The 17972-nt window shown below is 43.0% G+C and overlaps 1 protein-coding gene across 6 annotated transcripts in view; it reads left to right on the forward strand.

Annotated features, from left to right (window-relative positions):
• The window catches only part of LOC145358519 (disco-interacting protein 2 homolog C), a 571331-nt gene that overhangs the window by 351767 nt on the left and 201592 nt on the right, over positions 1 to 17972 (forward strand). For all 6 annotated transcript variants that reach the window (XM_080212647.1, XM_080212672.1, XM_080212655.1 and 3 more), the window contains one exon: positions 13136 to 13267. In XM_080212647.1, the coding sequence (XP_080068773.1) occupies positions 13136 to 13267 (132 nt within the window). The remainder of the gene's footprint in view (positions 1 to 13135; positions 13268 to 17972) is intronic.

Consider the following 17972-nt stretch of genomic DNA (forward strand, 5'->3'; position numbering starts at 1 on the left):
CCACTTAGGCATTGTGTGAAGTTGTTTCACAGATCACTTGTGTTGACTGCTCCTGCCCTCTTCCCTCTCAACACTGGCTTGTCATCCGGCGACCTACGTAACCAGCAACTGGTAATGTTCAGACTGTTGTCTCGGGTGTCTGGTGAAGCCCTTTCATCAATTCCCCCTTGGATCGAGAGGCTCTGTACCAGCAGTCCCAGATTTCTCACTAACCCAGTAACTTGCTATTTATTCAACTTTGCGTTTTGCTCTGATCCATTGAATTTCAATTGAATGCTGCAAACCTCTTCAGTAAGACCTTAACCGGGACAAATGTAAGTAAATGTGACAATTGTGAGCAATCAGTTCACCTGAAAAAATGTGTGCGTGCCGTGGAATCGTTTGTCACGTTGAAGTGTACCGTGCTGCTGAAAAGGGAGTGAATCACTGGCATGGTTTAAGTTTATTTATTAGTGTCATAAATAGGTTTTCATTAACACTGCAATGAAGTTACTGTGAAAATCACCTAGTCACCATGCTCCGGTGCTTTTTTGGATACTCAGATAATTTAGCATGGCCACCTGCAGATCTTTGGAGTATGAGAGGAAACCAGAGCACCTGGAGGAAACCCACACAGACATGGGGAGGACATGCCAACTCCACACAGACAATGGGAATCGAACCCGGGTCCCTGGCGCTGTGAGGCAGCAGTGCTAACCACTGTGCCAGTATATAGGATACATAAGATCAGAGATGTGTCTGCCTGGCTCAAAGACTGGTGTGGAAGAATTGGGTTTCGATTCATGGGGAAAGAGGGACCTGTACCTATGTACCTAAATTGTGCTGGGACCAGTGTACTGGCGGGTATTTTATCTAGGGTCATAGAGAGGGCTACAAACAAAATAGTGGGGATGGGAGTGGAGGATAAGGGTTCACGTGAAGAGAGATTCGGAAAGAAGGCAGAAGAACATGGCAATAGTGCAGAGTGATGCAGGTAATGTTAACCAGAGTGTAACAGGAGGGACAAAATGTACAAACATGACAGCTGATGATCAGAGTAGGAAAAATTGAGGGTGAAGGGGGTTCAGGTGAACGGAGATTTAGGAATCTAAAGGTGAAGCTTGAGGCAAAAGGAAAGTATATCGCTGTGGGTAAAGACAAGCTGAGTGGACAGAAAGGGACAAAGAGTTTATCTTTCTACATCAGAAGGTAAGGTCCATGCAAGGAGCAGTAAAAAATAAAGTTGAAGTCACTTTCTCTGAATGCATGGAGCAATTGCAATAAGCTTAAGTGGCACAAATGGTGATAAATGATTTAGATCTAATGGGTGTTATAGAGAGATAGTTACAAAGTAACCAAGGTTGGGAAATAAATATTCCAGTGTACACTAAAGTCTTGAAAAGACAGGCAGAATGTGAAAGGAAGGGTGCTGCTGATAAAAAGGAGGAAATAAGGACATTATTGAGAGAATTTTGACTCAGAAAATCAGGAAGTGGAATCAGTTTGCGTGGAGATTAGGAATAGCAAAGGTCATAAAACACTGGTGGGACTAGTTTTTGGACACTTATCATTGGACAATGCACTAATAAAGAAATTAGTGAAGGATTTAATGGAGGCAATGCACCACCATCGTGTTGTGGCCTTGCTGTGATGAGGCTTGTGTACCTTGGTGAGTCTTGGAATTATACCTACAGGGTTTTGACCTCTAGTAGACTTAACGATGCCAGGCAGATTTCAGGTATAAGGACAGTCAAACATAGCACCTGATCTTCCAGGTTGGAAGTTGGGCATGGTGCCAACAACTCCACCTCATAAAACAACAAGTTATTGCAACAAAAAACACAGCAACATCTAGGGACCCACTATGGAAATCCAGCCAACAAATTGGCAATGTGACTGCTTCAGATGAAAGCCCAGCCAGGGAAGTTAGGAGTTAGATGAAGATTTTTCTGGGCCCAAAACAATAATTTATCTTGGAGCATTAATGTCTGCACCATGTATGAAACATCAAAAGGCACATATAACTAGAGATACAGAGATGCAACTTGAATGTTCTTGGTGTCAGTGAGTGCAGGTAGACTGGTTCAGGTGACAAACGATGGCTCAACCATCCTCACAGCAGGGAAGACAGAGATGCTAATGATGTAGCCCTCATGGTGAACGAGGAAGAGGTCAAGTCTCTATCTCGATGGGAGCCCATCAGCACCTTAGCGACGAGACAGAGGTGGAGCATAAGGATGACTGATTTGAGCAACTAAGATGAACAGCATCAAAGGTCCCACAACATGACATGCTCTTGATTATGGGTGACATGAATGCAAGGTTTGAAGCAGATAACTCCAACTGTGCAAGAGCTATGGGGCAACATGGCTGTGGAATCATCAACAGCAATAGGGAAATGCTAGTCCTCTTCTGCCTAAAGAAAGGCATGCAGGTTAGGTGCATTGGCCAGGCTAAATTCTCCCTCAGTGCACCTGAACAGGTGCCGGAATATGGCGATTAGGGGATTTTCACAGTCGCTTTATTGCAGTGTTAATATAAGCCTACTTGTGACACTAATAAATAAACTTAAAAAAACACTCTAAACTGACACGGAGATCCCAGATAGGCAACTTCCAACCAGATTGACCACACCATCCCCAACAGCAAATGGAGGACATCTCTACAGGATTTCAAGGTCCATCATGGGGCAGATGTCAATAGTGGCCGGTATCTGGTGATAGCTAAACTTCAAACTGAAGTTGTGGGCTGCCTGTAAAAAAAAAATGCCAATAGTGACAAGTCTTTGTCATTGCCAAGTTTAGAACTCCTGACGTGAAGAAGGGTTTTATTGTAGAGTTCAGGAATCACATTAACGTACTAACCAACGCAGATGAAGAAAGATCAGGACACGGTTGAAAGAAAGAGTGGGGTAACGTCATGGAAGCATATACTGAAGCAGTTAAGACCTGGATTCAGGCAAACGGAGGATAAGAAATGATTACCAACAGAGATGTAGAAGAAAACTTTAGAAAGAAGACTTAAAGTTTTTTTTAAAATTAGTCACTAGTAAGGCTTACATTAACACTGTAATGACGTTACTGTGAAATTCCTCTAGTCCGGCGCCTGTTTGGATCAGTGCACCTAACCAGCACATCTTTCGGACTGTAGAAGGAAACCAGAGCACTCGGAGGAAACCCATGCAGACACAGAGAGAACATGCAAACTCCACACAGACAGCGACCCAAACCAGGAATTGAACCTGTGTCCCTGGCGCTGTGAAACAGCAGTGATAACCACAGTGCCACCCTGCCGCCCCCAAGGCAAAGCTGCTGAATGCAAAATCATCTACCCTGACTGAACAGGCTAAAGAACAAAACAAGACCAAAGACAAAGAAATAAAGAAGAGCACTAAAAGAGACAAGAGAGCCTTTGTTGAGGAATTGAATCATAGAATCCCTGAAGTGCAGAAGGATGCCATTTGTCTCATCAAGTCTGCACCAGCTCTCCAACAGAGTATCTTATCCTAGCCCACCCTGTCATATCCCCACAACCCCATGTATTTACCTTGCTAATCCCCCTAATCTGCACATCTTTGGACATTAAGATGCAATTTAGCTTGGCCAATTCATCAAATCTGCACACCTTTGGATTATGGAAGGACTCCGAAGGGCCCGGAGGAAACCCACACAAACAAGTGTGATAGCAACAGAGAGAGCAAGCTGTAAAATGGGTTCGGCACTTTGAAGGTGTTCTTATTTAGCCTGATAATTCAGCTGATGGATCACCTTCTGATGACATTGTTGGTATTGACACTAGTCCACCTATTGAACTCCGTGAAGCAATGAAGCCATTTAAAATGGCAAAGCCCCTGGACCTGGTTCTCTGTAGGCAGAGCTGTTGGAAGCAAATGGGAACATGGTTGCCAGGTTGCTTACCAATCTCTCTCAAGATAACGGAAAATGAGGTCATAGCAGAAGACTGAAGTAAAAGCCTCATATTCAAACTGCCAAAGAAAGGGAACCTCTGCAAATATGACAATTGACAAGGAATTTCACTCCTTTCCATCTCCAGCAAAAGCTTCTGCAGAATTCTCCTCAAGAGTATTGAAGACACCATTGATAACAAGCTTAGGCAAGAGCAAGTAGGGCTCCGCAGGAGCAGAGGACATACTGATCAGATGCTTGCTCTGCGCAACATCTTTTAGCAATGCCTGGAACGGATTGCATCCCTCTTGGATCAACATCATAAATGTCAAGAAGGTGTTTGGCAGTGTTCATCATGAGAGCTTGTGGAAGATTATCAGACTGTATGGAATTACACACAAGATTGTCAATCTAATTGGAAAGTTCTGTTAGCACTTCGAATGTTAGTATCACCCTCGGCAGTACATTGAGTGGTTTGAAATGAAGTCTGGACTGTGACAGTACTGCATCCTCTCTCCTGTTCTATTTCTCATCACCACCAACTGGGTCATGTGTCAAACAATCGAAACATAGAAATATTACAGCACAGAAGGAGACCATTTGGCCTATCTTGTCCATGCCATCCTACAGAGAGTAAGAAGTCTCACAACACCAGATTAAAGTCCAACAGGTTTATTTGGTAGCAAAAGCCACTAGCTTTTGGAGTGCTGCCTCTTCATCAGCTAAGTGGAAGTTCTGTTCACAAACAGGGCAAATAAAGAGATAAACTTACAAAATAATGGTTGGAATGCAAGTCTTTACAGGTAGTCAGGTCTTAAAGGTATAGACAATGTAAGTGGAGAGCACGTTAAGCACAGGTTAAAGAGATGTGTATTGTCTCCAGACGGGACAGTTAGTGAGATTTTGCAAACCCAGGCAAGTCGTGGGGGTTACAGGTAGTGTGACGTGAACCCAAGATCCCGGTTGAGGCCGTCCTCGTGTGCGGAACTTGGCTATCAGTCTCTCCTCAGTGACTCTGAGATGTTGTGTGTCATGAAGACCACCTTGGAGAACGCTTACCTGAAGATCAGAGTCCGAATGCCCGTGACCGCTGAAGTGTTCCCCAGCAGGAAGAGAACACCCTTGCCTGGTGATTTTCGAGCGGTGTTCATTCATCCATTGTTGTAGCATCTGCATGGTCTCTCCAGTGTACCATGCCTCAGGACACCCTTTCCTGCAGCGTATCAGATAGACAACATTGGCTGAGTTGCAAGAGCACGTACCTTGTACCTGGTGGATGGTGTTCTCACACCAGATAATGGCATCCGTGTCGATGATCTGGCATGTCTTGCAGAGGTTGCTGTGGCAGGGTTGTGTGGTGTCACGGTCATGTTCTCCTGTAGTTTGCTGCGGACAATGGTCTGTTTGAGGTTGTGCGGTTGTTTGAAGGCAAGAAGTGGACCCCCACAGAGAATGCTTTCTATGGTGCATCTGTAAAAGTTGGTGAGAGTTGTAGCTGACATGACAAACTCCCTTAGTCCTTAGTTAGATGGATTCTTGATTAATGAGGTTATCGGGGTTAGGCAGGAACATGGGATTAAGGTTGCAAGTGGATTAGCCATGATCTTATTGAATGGCAGAGAAGACTCGAGGGGCTAAGTGGCCTACTCCTGCTGCTAATTCATGTGTTTGGAGTCATGAGGAAAGATGATAGAATTTGGGCTTTTCAAGCAGGAAAGGAGCCAGCTGACAATGATCCAGCTGACATTTGTATGATGTAATGGGAAAGGTAAATCTAAAAATAACTCTTTGAAAGTTATGTGGTCAAAAACCCGAGAACAATTTAGGAAATGGTTGCTGCAGTGTGAACTCTTAATTGGTGGTTATGGATGTGTAAATGAAAGATACCAAATGATCATCTTCATCCCTCAGTAGTTTGCAATTTTGCATTCAGTAGTATTTCCTGATTTGTTCGATAATGTTCCCATCAAGCAGCTCGGCACGTTTTACGGAGTCAAAGGTGCTATGTAAATGCCGTTCTCGTTTCTCAAATCTGCTCCTGATCAGATTCCCCAGAGTACGAGAGAAGATGCTGATGATGCAGAGAATTTGCAATTTAGTGAGTAATTAATGAAATTTGTGAAAGATATGCATTTGCGAACTATGGGTCACTGATTTGCAGGCATTAGTAAACAATAAATTGAATATTGTGAAAGGAAAGACAATTTGAATTTTTTTTGTTAAAAGTGTGTAATGACATTGCCACATGTCTCTGGACAGAGCTATATGTTTGTTTGAGCAATTTGATCATTGAATGGAGATAATCACCAATAGCAAAATGCTGCTGTCAGCTTCTAAAGTATGACCATGCTGAGCTTCTGGTTTCAGGTTTAGGATTCTGGCTGGTTGAGGTTATCCTTTGATACAACAATCTATTAACCAAGGAGTAAGATTAATGGTGTCCGTGGCAATGTTTGTAGGCTTGACAGATAGCCTGCCACTTGAGCTAGATGACATGATATGCCTGTGACAGCAGTATTATAGGTTATTGTGCAAGCCCATAAAAGCATTGATTTTGATAGTGCACCACCATCTTGATAAATTGCGCATCATATCATACCTATATAATCACGGAGAGTGAAATGGAGTGAAAGAAAAAAGCATGAATTCTTATCACCATTTGGTTTTTTAAAAAAGCCAAACACTGCAGATGATCTATTTGCATTGGTTAAACTCCTTTTTGAGGAAAAGAGAACAGGTGAAGGGGATTTAGAATTTTTTTGGAGCCTGATGTGTGTTGAAAGAATAGATGCTCTGGTTTGTTAATTCGTGCGACAGAAAGGTTTGATAGTTTTTTGTTTCAAATAAAGTTAGGCTGCCAATTGATTTTAAAAAGAAAATTAATCACAGTTAATCCTGAGAGTTAAAATTTGAATTTGTTAACCTTGATCTTAATCATGTATTTGATACAATTACTGCAGCCATCTCTTTAAAGTTTGTTTTAAAAGTAATCTCTTTAAGCAATCTCTTTAATTCACGCAGCAGTACTTGCATGATTTGGAAGTGGATCACATTGAAAAGTGTTACATAACATTTTCTATGCTGATCTCCACGTTAAATTGCTCGCCAGTGTTGATCTCATAGACGTTTCAACATTCATTTTATGACTTGCATGTCTCAGAAATCATTCAAATTGCTTCCTGGAATAAAATCTGGCAGTGGCCAGTCATTTATTTCCCAAGTGATTGATGTACAAAGTGAGGATTTAAACAACATTGTTTACTCTTATCTATATTTTTAATAAATACAAATGAAGGTAGAAGTGAGAATGTAAAGGAATCCTAGAGGAAGAGGTGGAACAATTCTTGTAGATAATTGTATAAAAACAATTAGCAAAAGAAATTAGCAGAAATCGAAGTAAATATGTCACGGTTCTGTTCGGTACCTTGAAATCAGGAAGAGGATAGTAGAGAATCCTGGCTACGATCTTTCGACCCTTAATTCTGTTAATTGTATTGGATGAGAGAGTAGCCGGTGCTATAATCTTATTCAAGAAGGAAGAGAATATTGACCTGGCCCTCTACAACCCAGTTAGTCCAATGCCATTTGCGAGCAAATTCTTGAAATCATAGATGACATTAGTGAGCACTTAGGAAAATATGGATCAATTAGAGGCAGCCAGCACAATTATCCAAAGGCAAGTCATGTTCGGTTTGCATTTTTTTTCTGAAAATTGGAGAGGTAAATGGAATGCAATAGTTGTAGTATATGGTACAATTCAAGCATTTGGCATGAGGAGATATAGCAGTATGCGTATATAAACTTGTTGACGAGCAAAATAAGAATAGAGGAATGATAGGGGAAATGAGTTCTGAAATTTTCCTTCTAAACCTCTCTCCCTCCCCGCCCTGCTTTAAAATGTTACTTGAAACCATCTCTACCCAGACATCTCTCTATCAACGTTGGTGTCAAATTTTGTTTGATAATTTGTTCCTGTGATATACCATGTAACCTTGTACTGCATGAACGCATACCGTTTATTTCCCATTGGGCTGGGCACATACTGCTGTGGACAATTCTCCTGAACACACTCCAGGAACTCTTGCCCCTCTTTGCCCTTTACGATCCAAGTCTGTATTGGGTAACTAAAGTCACTCATCGCCCATGATAACTACTTTATAATTTTTGTGCTTCCCTCTAATTTCCTCACTGACTTGTTCATCTACACCCAGCCCACTAGTGGGTGGCCTATAGACCACACCGAGTAATATATTTGCACATTTTGTGTTCCCTGGCTCTAGCCAAATTGACTCTCTCCGTGATCTCTCTGGAACATCCTCTTTCTCGAGCACTGCAGTTCTCTGTTTAATAAATAACACCAACCCTCCTCCTTTCTTCTTTTCCTATCTTTCCTGAACACCTTGTATCCCAGAATATTTAACACCTAGACCTGGCCTATCTTGGGCTGTGTTTATCTTATAGCCATAACATCATAACTCCACATGTCAATCTGCACCTATAACTCACCAACCTTATTTATCATACCCCGTACATCCACATACATGCACTGTAACCCTGATTTAGACCCAATTACTGTCTTTTTACTCTGATACCACCTATTAACTTATTATTCTATATTTTAGTCATTCCGAATATTTTGTTCACCCTGATACTCCTCTCCTGGTTCTCTCCTGATATTTTCTCAAGTTTGCAACTCCACTCAGATTTGGTGTAATTCCTCTCAACAGCACTAACAAACTGCTCCCCAAGTAACCCAGTTATGACTCTGTACCACTCCACTTAGCTCCCTAAATTCTGATTCCAGGACTGCATCCCTCTTTGTACCTATGTTGTAGGTATCTATATGGAGTGCAACCACTAGCTGTTCACTCTTCCCCCTGAGGGTACACAACGCCATCCTTGATCCTCGTTACAGGGATGTAGCAAACCCCTGGATTCGTATCAGCAGTGGCAGAAATGTCCATCTGTTCCTCTAACCATCGATTGCTCTTCTAGACTTTGTGTTCCCCTGTGCAGCTGAGCCACCTGTGGTGCCATGGACTTGCTTTTGGCTGCACCACCCATATAAATCATCAAGCTCCATTTATTCAGAACAGGATACTGGTTGGAGAATGGGATGCACTCTGGCGACTCCTGTGTTACCTGCCTGTTCCTTTTTGACTGCCAGGTGGCCACCCATTCCCTCTTCCCCTGCATAATCTTAAGCTGTGGGGCGACCATATCCATAATGATGCTAACCAGTTAGCTCTCATGGATATATTGCAGTGATGCCAGCTGCTGCTCAAGTTCTGAAACCCAGCTTGCAGGTGCAGCAGGTGGTCAGGAAGGCGAATGGGATGCTGGCCTTCATAGCGAGGGGGACTGAATATAAAAGTAGGGAGGTCTTGCTGCGGCTGTATAGGGCATTGGTGAGGCCGCAGCTGGAGTACTGTGTGCAGTTTTGGGTGCCGTACTTACGCAAGGATATTTTGGCCTTGGAGGGAGTGCAGAGGAGGTTTACTAGGCTGATGCCGGAGTTGAGGGGGTTGAGCTATGAGGAGAGGCTGAATAAACTAGGCTTGTACTCGTTAGAGTTTAGAAGAATGAGGGGAGATCTCATTGAGACGTATAAGATGATGAATGGGATGGATAGGATAGAGGTGGAGAGACTCTTCCCGCTCAGAAAGGACAGTAGGACTAGGGGGCACAGCCTCAAGATAAAGGGGGGGCAGTTTAGAACGGAGTTGAGGAAGAACTTCTTCACTCAAAGGGTGGTGAATCTCTGGAATTCTCTGCCTGTTGAAGTGGTGGAGGCTACCTCGCTAAATATTTTTAAGATGCGGGTTGATGGGTTTTTGATAAGAGAGGGGATTAAGGGTTATGGGGAGAGGGCGGGAAAGTGGAACTGAGCCACGGCAGATCAGCCATGATCTTATTGAATGGTGGGGCAGGCTCGAAGGGCTAGATGGCCTACTCCTGCTCCTATTTCTTGTGTTCTTATGTTATGTTCTTATAAGCTTAACCGGGAACAGAGAAAATTACAGTACAGGGACAGGCCCTTCGGCTCTCCAAGCCTACACCGACCATACTGCCCAACTGAACTGAAACCCCCTCCCCTTAAGGGGACCATATCCCTCTATTGCCATCCTATTCATGTATTTGTCATGGGAAGTTTCTTGGAGCTCCCACATGGTGCAGGATGCGCACTCCCGAGGTGGAGCAGGCCTCCCATGCCTTTATTAATTAACCTTGCTATTATAAAAAAAACTTTGCCAATACTAGTACACCTTACTAGCACTGATAAATCTTGTTAATGCTTAATGTGAGTTACTAGTTGTGACGAACATTACTTGCAAGTAAAAGATAATGCTCGCCGGTTATTCACTCATTCCTTCTTATTAAATGCTTTTATTATTGTTAAACTTGGGACTTAGTCCCGAAGCAGTAATGTTCAAAAGCCAATCAACTAGCTTCCTGTAATGTCGTACCTCAATTTTTATTTGCTAACTTGCTGCTCTCCCTTGCAGTCTCGCTTCTCTCTCTCTTCCTCTTGTAATCTCGCTGCTCTGTCTCTTCCTCTTGTAATCTCGCTGCTCTCTCTCTTCCTCTCGTAGTCTCGCTGCTTCCTCTCCCTCTCGCGGTCTCGCTGCTTCCTCTCCCTCTCGCGGTCTCGCTGCTTCCTCTCCCTCTCGTGGTCTCGCTGCTTCCTCTCCCTCTCGCGGTCTCGCTGCTTCCTCTCCCTCTCGCGGTCTCGCTGCTTCCTCTCCCTCTCGCGGTCTCGCTGCTTCCTCTCCCTCTCGCGGTCTCGCTGCTTTCTCTCCCTCTCGCGGTCTCGCTGCTCTCTCTCTTCCTCTTGTAATCTCGCTGCTCTCTCTCTTCCTCTTGTAATCTCGCTGCTCTGTCTCTTCCTCTTGTAATCTCGCTGCTCTCTCTCTCCCTCTCGCGGTCTCGCTGCTTCCTCTCCCTCTCGCAGTCTCGCTGCTTCCTCTCCCTCTCGCGGTCTCGCTGCTTCCTCTCCCTCTCGCGGTCTCGCTGCTTCCTCTCCCTCTCGCGGTCTCGCTGCTTTCTCTCCCTCTCGCGGTCTCGCTGCTCTCTCTCTTCCTCTTGTAATCTCGCTGCTTCTTCTCCCCTTCGCCATTTCGCTGTTCTCTCCCCCTCGCCGTCTCGCTGCTTTCTCTCTCCCCCTCGTCGTCTCGCTGCTCTCTCTCTCCCTTGTGCCGTCTCGCTGCTCTCTCTCTCCCTCGTGCCGTCTCGCTGCTCTCTCTCTCCCTCATGCTGTCTCGCTGCTTCCTCATCCTAATTATTGCTTTGTAGCTGTAACTGGCAGCTGAAAACAGTTATTTCACCTTATTTTTAAATTTTAAGAAGTTCTCACATCTTGAATCAACCAACCTTTGGTTGGATTGCTCTCTGACCTGATGGAGGAGATTTATAATGTGTCAGAAATTATTTTGACAAAGCTTTAAGTTTATTTATTAGAGTGACAAGTAGCTCACATGAACACTGCAATAATGTTACTGTGAAAATCCCCATAGTATGTTCCAACAGCTAATGTCATGGTAACATATAATTGCTACCACACCAACTGACTTGATGGAATGATAATGCCTCTCGTGTACATTTTACACCAGTTGCATTGTTTTCACGAAAACTCAATTTGGATTTTTGACTTTAAAGCATATTGGGAATTCTAGTGATCACTGACAAATGTGATTGCAAACACATTAAATACAGTTCACTGAATTACTGTTATTAGTTCCTTATCCTCCACAAATCCAAATACAGTAAAATATTCCATTTCACAGTAGCAGGAGGGGAAGATTCAGTTTGAGGTGAGACTGGTTTTACATTCACGGTCACCTATTTAGGTGCCCATCGTCATTTGCTGTTTTTTAAAACTGAGTGTGACTCAGGGTCACCTCCTGTCACTGCTGTTCCTATCTAAGTTGTGATGCGAGCCACCACATTGCTATCAGCAAGAATCTTGAGTGAGCAGTCGCACGTACCTATGTTATCCCTTCTGTGAGTGGCAAGGCTCAGTTAAGAGTGGTGCTAAGAGGGAGTTGAAGGAAATTAAGATGAGAGGGAGTGAAGAATGGGTGGGGAGTTGAAGCTGGAAGAGATGCTGTGAGCTGAGGTAGGTGAGTGTCAGGATGAATTGAGAGATTGAGAAGAGTGAGTGTTAGCTCTAGTTGAGGTGGTGGGGTGGGAGGCAGAAGATAATGATCAGAATAAATTGGAGGGTTTCGAAGGAGTGGAAAGAATGTCAGATTGCATTGGGTTGGAGAAGAGAGGTGCTTAAGTGAACAGGGAGAACAGAAAGTGTCTATAATGAGTTTCAGTGGGGCACTGTGCCTTTGTAAATTGGGTCTGCACAAGGCAGAGTACCTCACTAAATGGCTGAGGGGAAGTATTGAATGTGGAAGAGTCAAAATTGAGGTAACCTTTGAGAAAGCGATAGTTTAAATGATCTGTTCAAACCCTCCAGTTTATACAGGCAATTAGCAAATCCATCCCACCCCCAATTACAACCAACACACTCTCCAATCATTCAATTCATCCTGACATTTTTCAAAATCCAAGCATCACTTTCATTCCTTTTCCTTGTTACTTTAAATGTTTCTCAGTTATATAGCAGTAACAGTACTTAAAATTAACCAGGAATTTTAATTTTTAAATTAAAATGTGAAGTTTTCTGTACTTCATACAAGATAAGTGAAGGAAATGATGTGCGTACCTACATTGCAAGTCACAAAGCCCAACAGTTATTTATTTTGACATTTCTATGACCTAGGTGCCTTGAGAGTCTTACAGGGTCAGCTTTTGTGGAACTGTTGGTTAACAATCTCTAACTCAACTTGACACAGTACTGGCTCAGTACTGAGTCACAGGGATATTAATGAAGATGGCTTTTGTGTTGTTCATTTAACTATATTCCAGAAGTGAGCTAATTTAATACTGCAAGTTGGTGGCAAGGCAACTTGTCAATAAATTGATTGTTGTGAAGCTTGAAGGACCTATTTTGGACAATGACTAAGAAATTAGAGTGCGAACAGATCAAAGTAAATCTGAAGCGATTGATTATTTGACATTGTATTGACTTTGCTGAATTAGATGGTGGGTGTGTATGTTGTTCTAAATTTTGACACCAATATCTTATAGATGACACGTTTGCTGGAATGTCTCTTAAGCAATCATAAAAAAATCAAAATTACACTTTAAGGCAGCAATTAATCTTTTCTTTCTTAATATTTGACCCTTTTTTCTATTAGAAAACCACTCTGCGCCTCCAGATATCACCACTTATACAACAGAGCACTCAATACAGGTTGAACGTCCCCAAGGAACAACACCAAGAGCAGTCCCAAAGTATGGAAATGCTGAACTAATGGAAACTGGTGATGGTGAGTTTTGTATTTCATTCCACGTGCTGTCCATTATTCATTGTTTAATAGGTATTAATGTTCTCAAAATTGATTCTGAAATTCAAATAAAATATGGAAGTAGGGTTAAATGCTTGAACTAGCAGAAATAAGTGCTGTAACTTCAAACCCCCATTAAGGTTTATGATGGATCTGTAGATGACTGATGATATTACGAGCAGTTTCATAAATAGAATCTTCTAGTTTGCGGTCGTCCATCAGCCCAATTTTACATAACGTATGTGAAATATAGTAAAAGACTTATTGAAGTGTTGCCAAAAATGTGGATACAAGGCATGTTTCTTACTGACTTATAATGAATCTCAGTCCAGTTAGAAATGATATGCATGGGGCAGGATGGTGAAGTAGATCATGTAACATTATTGAAAGGTAGGCGCTTACACACACAGTTGTTGATACCGAATTACTGAACTCAAGTGCAACTATGAAAGTATTCTTGCTTGCAAGGAGAGGTGGAGGCGGTGACATAGTGGTATTGAACTGGTAATCCAGAGACCAAGAATAATGCTCTGGGGGACTGAGCATTTAGATTCGTGGGATTAGGTGCAGTCCCAACAATGGCCACCGCTCCCAGTGGCGCTGCTGAAACTACATAGCTGTCGGCCAATGGCTTGATACCCTGAATAAGGGGCAGACCTCCCGTCTCAAACCAATTAACACTGCAGAATGGCAGCAGGACAGCCAACATCGATTTGTTTCCTGCTAAAATAAATGCTGTAGTGCTCCAGGGAAGCCCAACACAAGCTGGACAAGGAGCATCTTGTCTTCCAGTTAGACACATTACAGCCCTGGTGACTCAACAGCGAGTTCCACAATTTTAAACTGTGACCTTTCACCTCCATCTTAATCCTTTTTTAAATATCCCAAGCATTTTTTGTCCCAGTGCAAACCACACCCCCTCCCCAAACATCTGTGTCTCCTTCTCAAGTTTGCTACATCCTTGTTGCAATCTCTACCAGTTCTAGCTGATCACTGTTCCAGCTGTTTCACCCCTCTTCTGTTTATTGCTGCCATCAGACTGTACATGGACCTACGTTATATTAAGCCGATCCTTCTCTACACCTTACCTATGACTGTAGCACTACATTCTGCATCCTCTTCTTTCCTGCTCCCCTATGTACTCTATGAATGGTATGCTTTGTCTGTATACTGCACAAGAAGCAATACTTATCACTATCCCAATACATGTGACAAAATAAATTAACTTAATACTATAATTATTCTGCACAAGTAGGCTTACATTAAATTTGCAATGATGTTACGGTGGAAATCTCCTAGTCGCCACACTCTGGCACCTGTTCGGGTACACAGAGGGAGAATTTAGCATGGCAATGCATCAGCACGTATTTTGGACTGTGGGAGAAAACTGGAGCTGAGAAAACTGAGGGAAACCCACGCAGGCACAGGGAGAACATGCGAACTCCAGTGACCCAAGCCAGGGATTGGTCCCAGGTCCCTGGCTCTGTGAGGCAGCAGTGCTAACCAGGATGCCACCATGCCACTCCATATTATCTCTCTCAGTTCTGAAGAAGAGTCAAACGGACTCAAAACCCTGTTTTCTCTGCTAACAGGTACAGCCAAAACCCCTGCTGAGCTTTTCCAGTATTCACTGTTGGTTTGTTTCCTGCTGTCTTTTTTAAGTGACTTGAGAAGTCCACCATCTGAAATCCGCCACACCCCGCCATCCCCCTCTCCGTCCAATTTACTGGGATTAAATCCCACTTCAGAAAACTGCCATCGGATCTGATTGGCTGACAGCCATGTAGTCCCAACAGTGCTACTGGACGCTGGTATCTCTATTGGGACTGCAACTGGTCCCATGCTTGTCTTTGTGGTCTATTTCAGAATCAAATTGATGAAATCTCATCAGTTGGCACCTTTGGTGTTCACTGTGGCTGATGGGGAGGGAAAAACGAAAGGGACTGGAAAGAACGTAACTTTTTTACATTCATTCTCAATATATGTGCACCACTGACAACACCAGCAGTAACTGTCTATCCCTAGTTGTAGTCTGTTTCCCACTTCCACCAAAGTTTTATTTCTAAAGGCATTCCTACCATGCAGTTAGGTCCATTGTTACATGATCTTGTAACAATGAAGAAACAGTGATATTTGTCCATGTCGGGATGTTGTGCTCTCTGAGGGGAATTTGGAGTTCCAAACACCTAGAAAATGAGATTAATCCAACTTCAGTGGTAGTTATTGCTGGTGTGGACACAATGGACTGAAGCGTCTTTTCTGAGCTGTGTGACTCTATGAAGCTGCTGCTTTTGTTCTTCTAGGAGGTGGAAGTCATTATTTAAAAAAAAATGCCACGTCAAAAGGTCATTAAAAAGATAAGTGCTGGGGTGGTATAGTAATATAACATTACATACCAGAAATATTGGAGAACATAGAGTTTCATGTGAGAGAGGAACTGGAGGAGATCAGTATTAGTAGAGAAATGGTGTTGATGAAATTGATGGGGTTGAAGGCCAATAAATCCCCAGGGCCTGATAAACTACATCCCATAGTACTTCAGGAATTAGAAATAGGTGTCCGTGTACACCAATGGATGCATTGGTGGTCATTGTAATAACTGCATGGAAGTGAAAATCCTGTCACCAAGTTACTTTGTTTACACCATACATCGGTACACAGCCAGCTCTCCAGTTGCTCCCTGCTGATTGCAGGCTGGGAGACTGACACACCTGCTTTAAATAGGGAGCATGAGGCTCCCTGATTTAACCATCAATTAGGACTCATCAGGTACCTCTTTTGCACACCAACCAAGTAAACTAGCTCAAATTAACTTAAATGACAAGAACTCATCAGATATTTCATACGTTAGCAAGCCAACCTCATTAGCCTGGCTGAAGTCATCACAGTCAGCTCCCAAGACTCGATAAACTCTGGAACAGTTCCTACAGATTGGAGGGTTGCTAATGAAACCCCACTAGTTAAAAAGTGATATTGAGTCAGTGAGGATTACATTTGCTGGAGTTCAGAAGAATGAGGGGGAATCTCATAGAAACTTCTTTAGAAAATTCTAAAATGATCAGACAGGTGGGTGCAGGAAAGATGTTCCCGATAGTAGGGACACGCAAAACTAGGGGTCCTAATCTAAGGATATGGGGTAAATCTTTTAGTACTGAGATGAGGAGAAAGTGCTTCACCCAAAGAGTGGTAAGCCATGGAATTCGCTACCACAGAAAGCAGTTGAGGCGACGGGGAGGAAAAAATATAGGGAGAGGGCAGGATCATTCTGTTGAGCTGGATAATCGGGCATGATCAGAATGAATGGTGAAACAAGCTCAAAAGGCCGAATGGCCTACTCCTGTTCCTATTTTCTATGTTTTTATGGATTGAGGATTGATTAATATATGGGAAGCACAGCAGAGATAAATGTTTGATGTTCTGGGCAATTACATTCAATCCTGTGTCAAGAGAAAACACTTAGACCAAGATTGTTGTTTCTTTCTGTAAAGTGACATGGCAATTGATGGTATCCGTGAAGTGATCTCCAGCGATTGCCATATTTCATATGACAGTCAATCATGGAAGGTGATGTGAAGAGTTCTGGGGCAGAAAAAAAAGTAAACAGGAAAAGCAGCAGTTTCACTGGATTTATTTCGCATTGAAATAAATCTAAATGATCAATCTGTGCAATATCCCATTTCTGACACTTTCAGCATTTGATATCGAATCAGTAGATTCAAGACACATTTGTTGGCCCTGTTGCCTCTCAGCGCCAGAGACCTGGGTTAGATTCCCAGCTTGGGTCACTGTCTGTGCGGAGTCTGCACGTTCTCCCCGTGTCTGCGTGGGTTTCCTCTGGGTGCTCCGGTTTACTCCCATAGTCCAAAAGACGTGCTGGTTAGATGCGTGGACCGTGCTAAATTCTCCCTCGATATACCCAAAAAGGCGACTACAGGACTTTCACAGTAACTTCATTGCAGTGTTAATGTAAGCCTACTTGTGACTAATGAATAAACCTTAAAAACTTTAAACTATCAGCCATTTAAATGTGTTGGCACAACCTCATGTCTGCTGTTCTGTTACTACTTTGCTCTGTTGATTGACCTCCGTTCAGAAACCGAACACTTCACTTTGGAGGAAGGGGGTAGGGATCCCGGTGACAATCCGAACTCTCATAACAAACCGTGTCTCGTTAAGCAGGTACAGTAATGTTGAGGGAAAACATGGACAAAAATAGATGATCGAGATCGCCTGTTAGCCAGATAAAGCAGATTAGCCAAGAGGCAGCTTGTAAACGAAGCTTCTAGGTGAAAAAAAAGTTCCAGATTTTAATGGCAAAAATAAAACTGCTGATTAACACTTAAAAGTCCTGTTGGAGACGTGTATGAATCTAAAACATTGGGTCTGACAAATCATTGATTCTCTTTGTTGAGTGCGTGGGTGTTAGGAGAAGCCAATTTTCCTTAATGTTAGCAGACTTCAATTTGATCTCTTGAGGAACTAATAGAACACTCACTGTTTCTCTGAATTATACTGCAATCAATAAGTGACAGAAACGTGTTCTGTATTGCTGCAAGCTGCAGCAATCCATTCCACACTTTATTCCGAGGGCTCTGAGGGGTTGTTTCACAGCTACCAAACACTGGCTAAGAACATTTTGCTAAAGGCAAAATAGTGCGGATGTGGAATCTGAAACAACAAACAGAAG

This window comes from Carcharhinus amblyrhynchos, chromosome 2 (genome assembly GCF_965287045.1).
Source record: "Carcharhinus amblyrhynchos chromosome 2, sCarAmb.v2.hapA, whole genome shotgun sequence".
Lineage (NCBI taxonomy): Eukaryota > Metazoa > Chordata > Chondrichthyes > Carcharhiniformes > Carcharhinidae > Carcharhinus > Carcharhinus amblyrhynchos.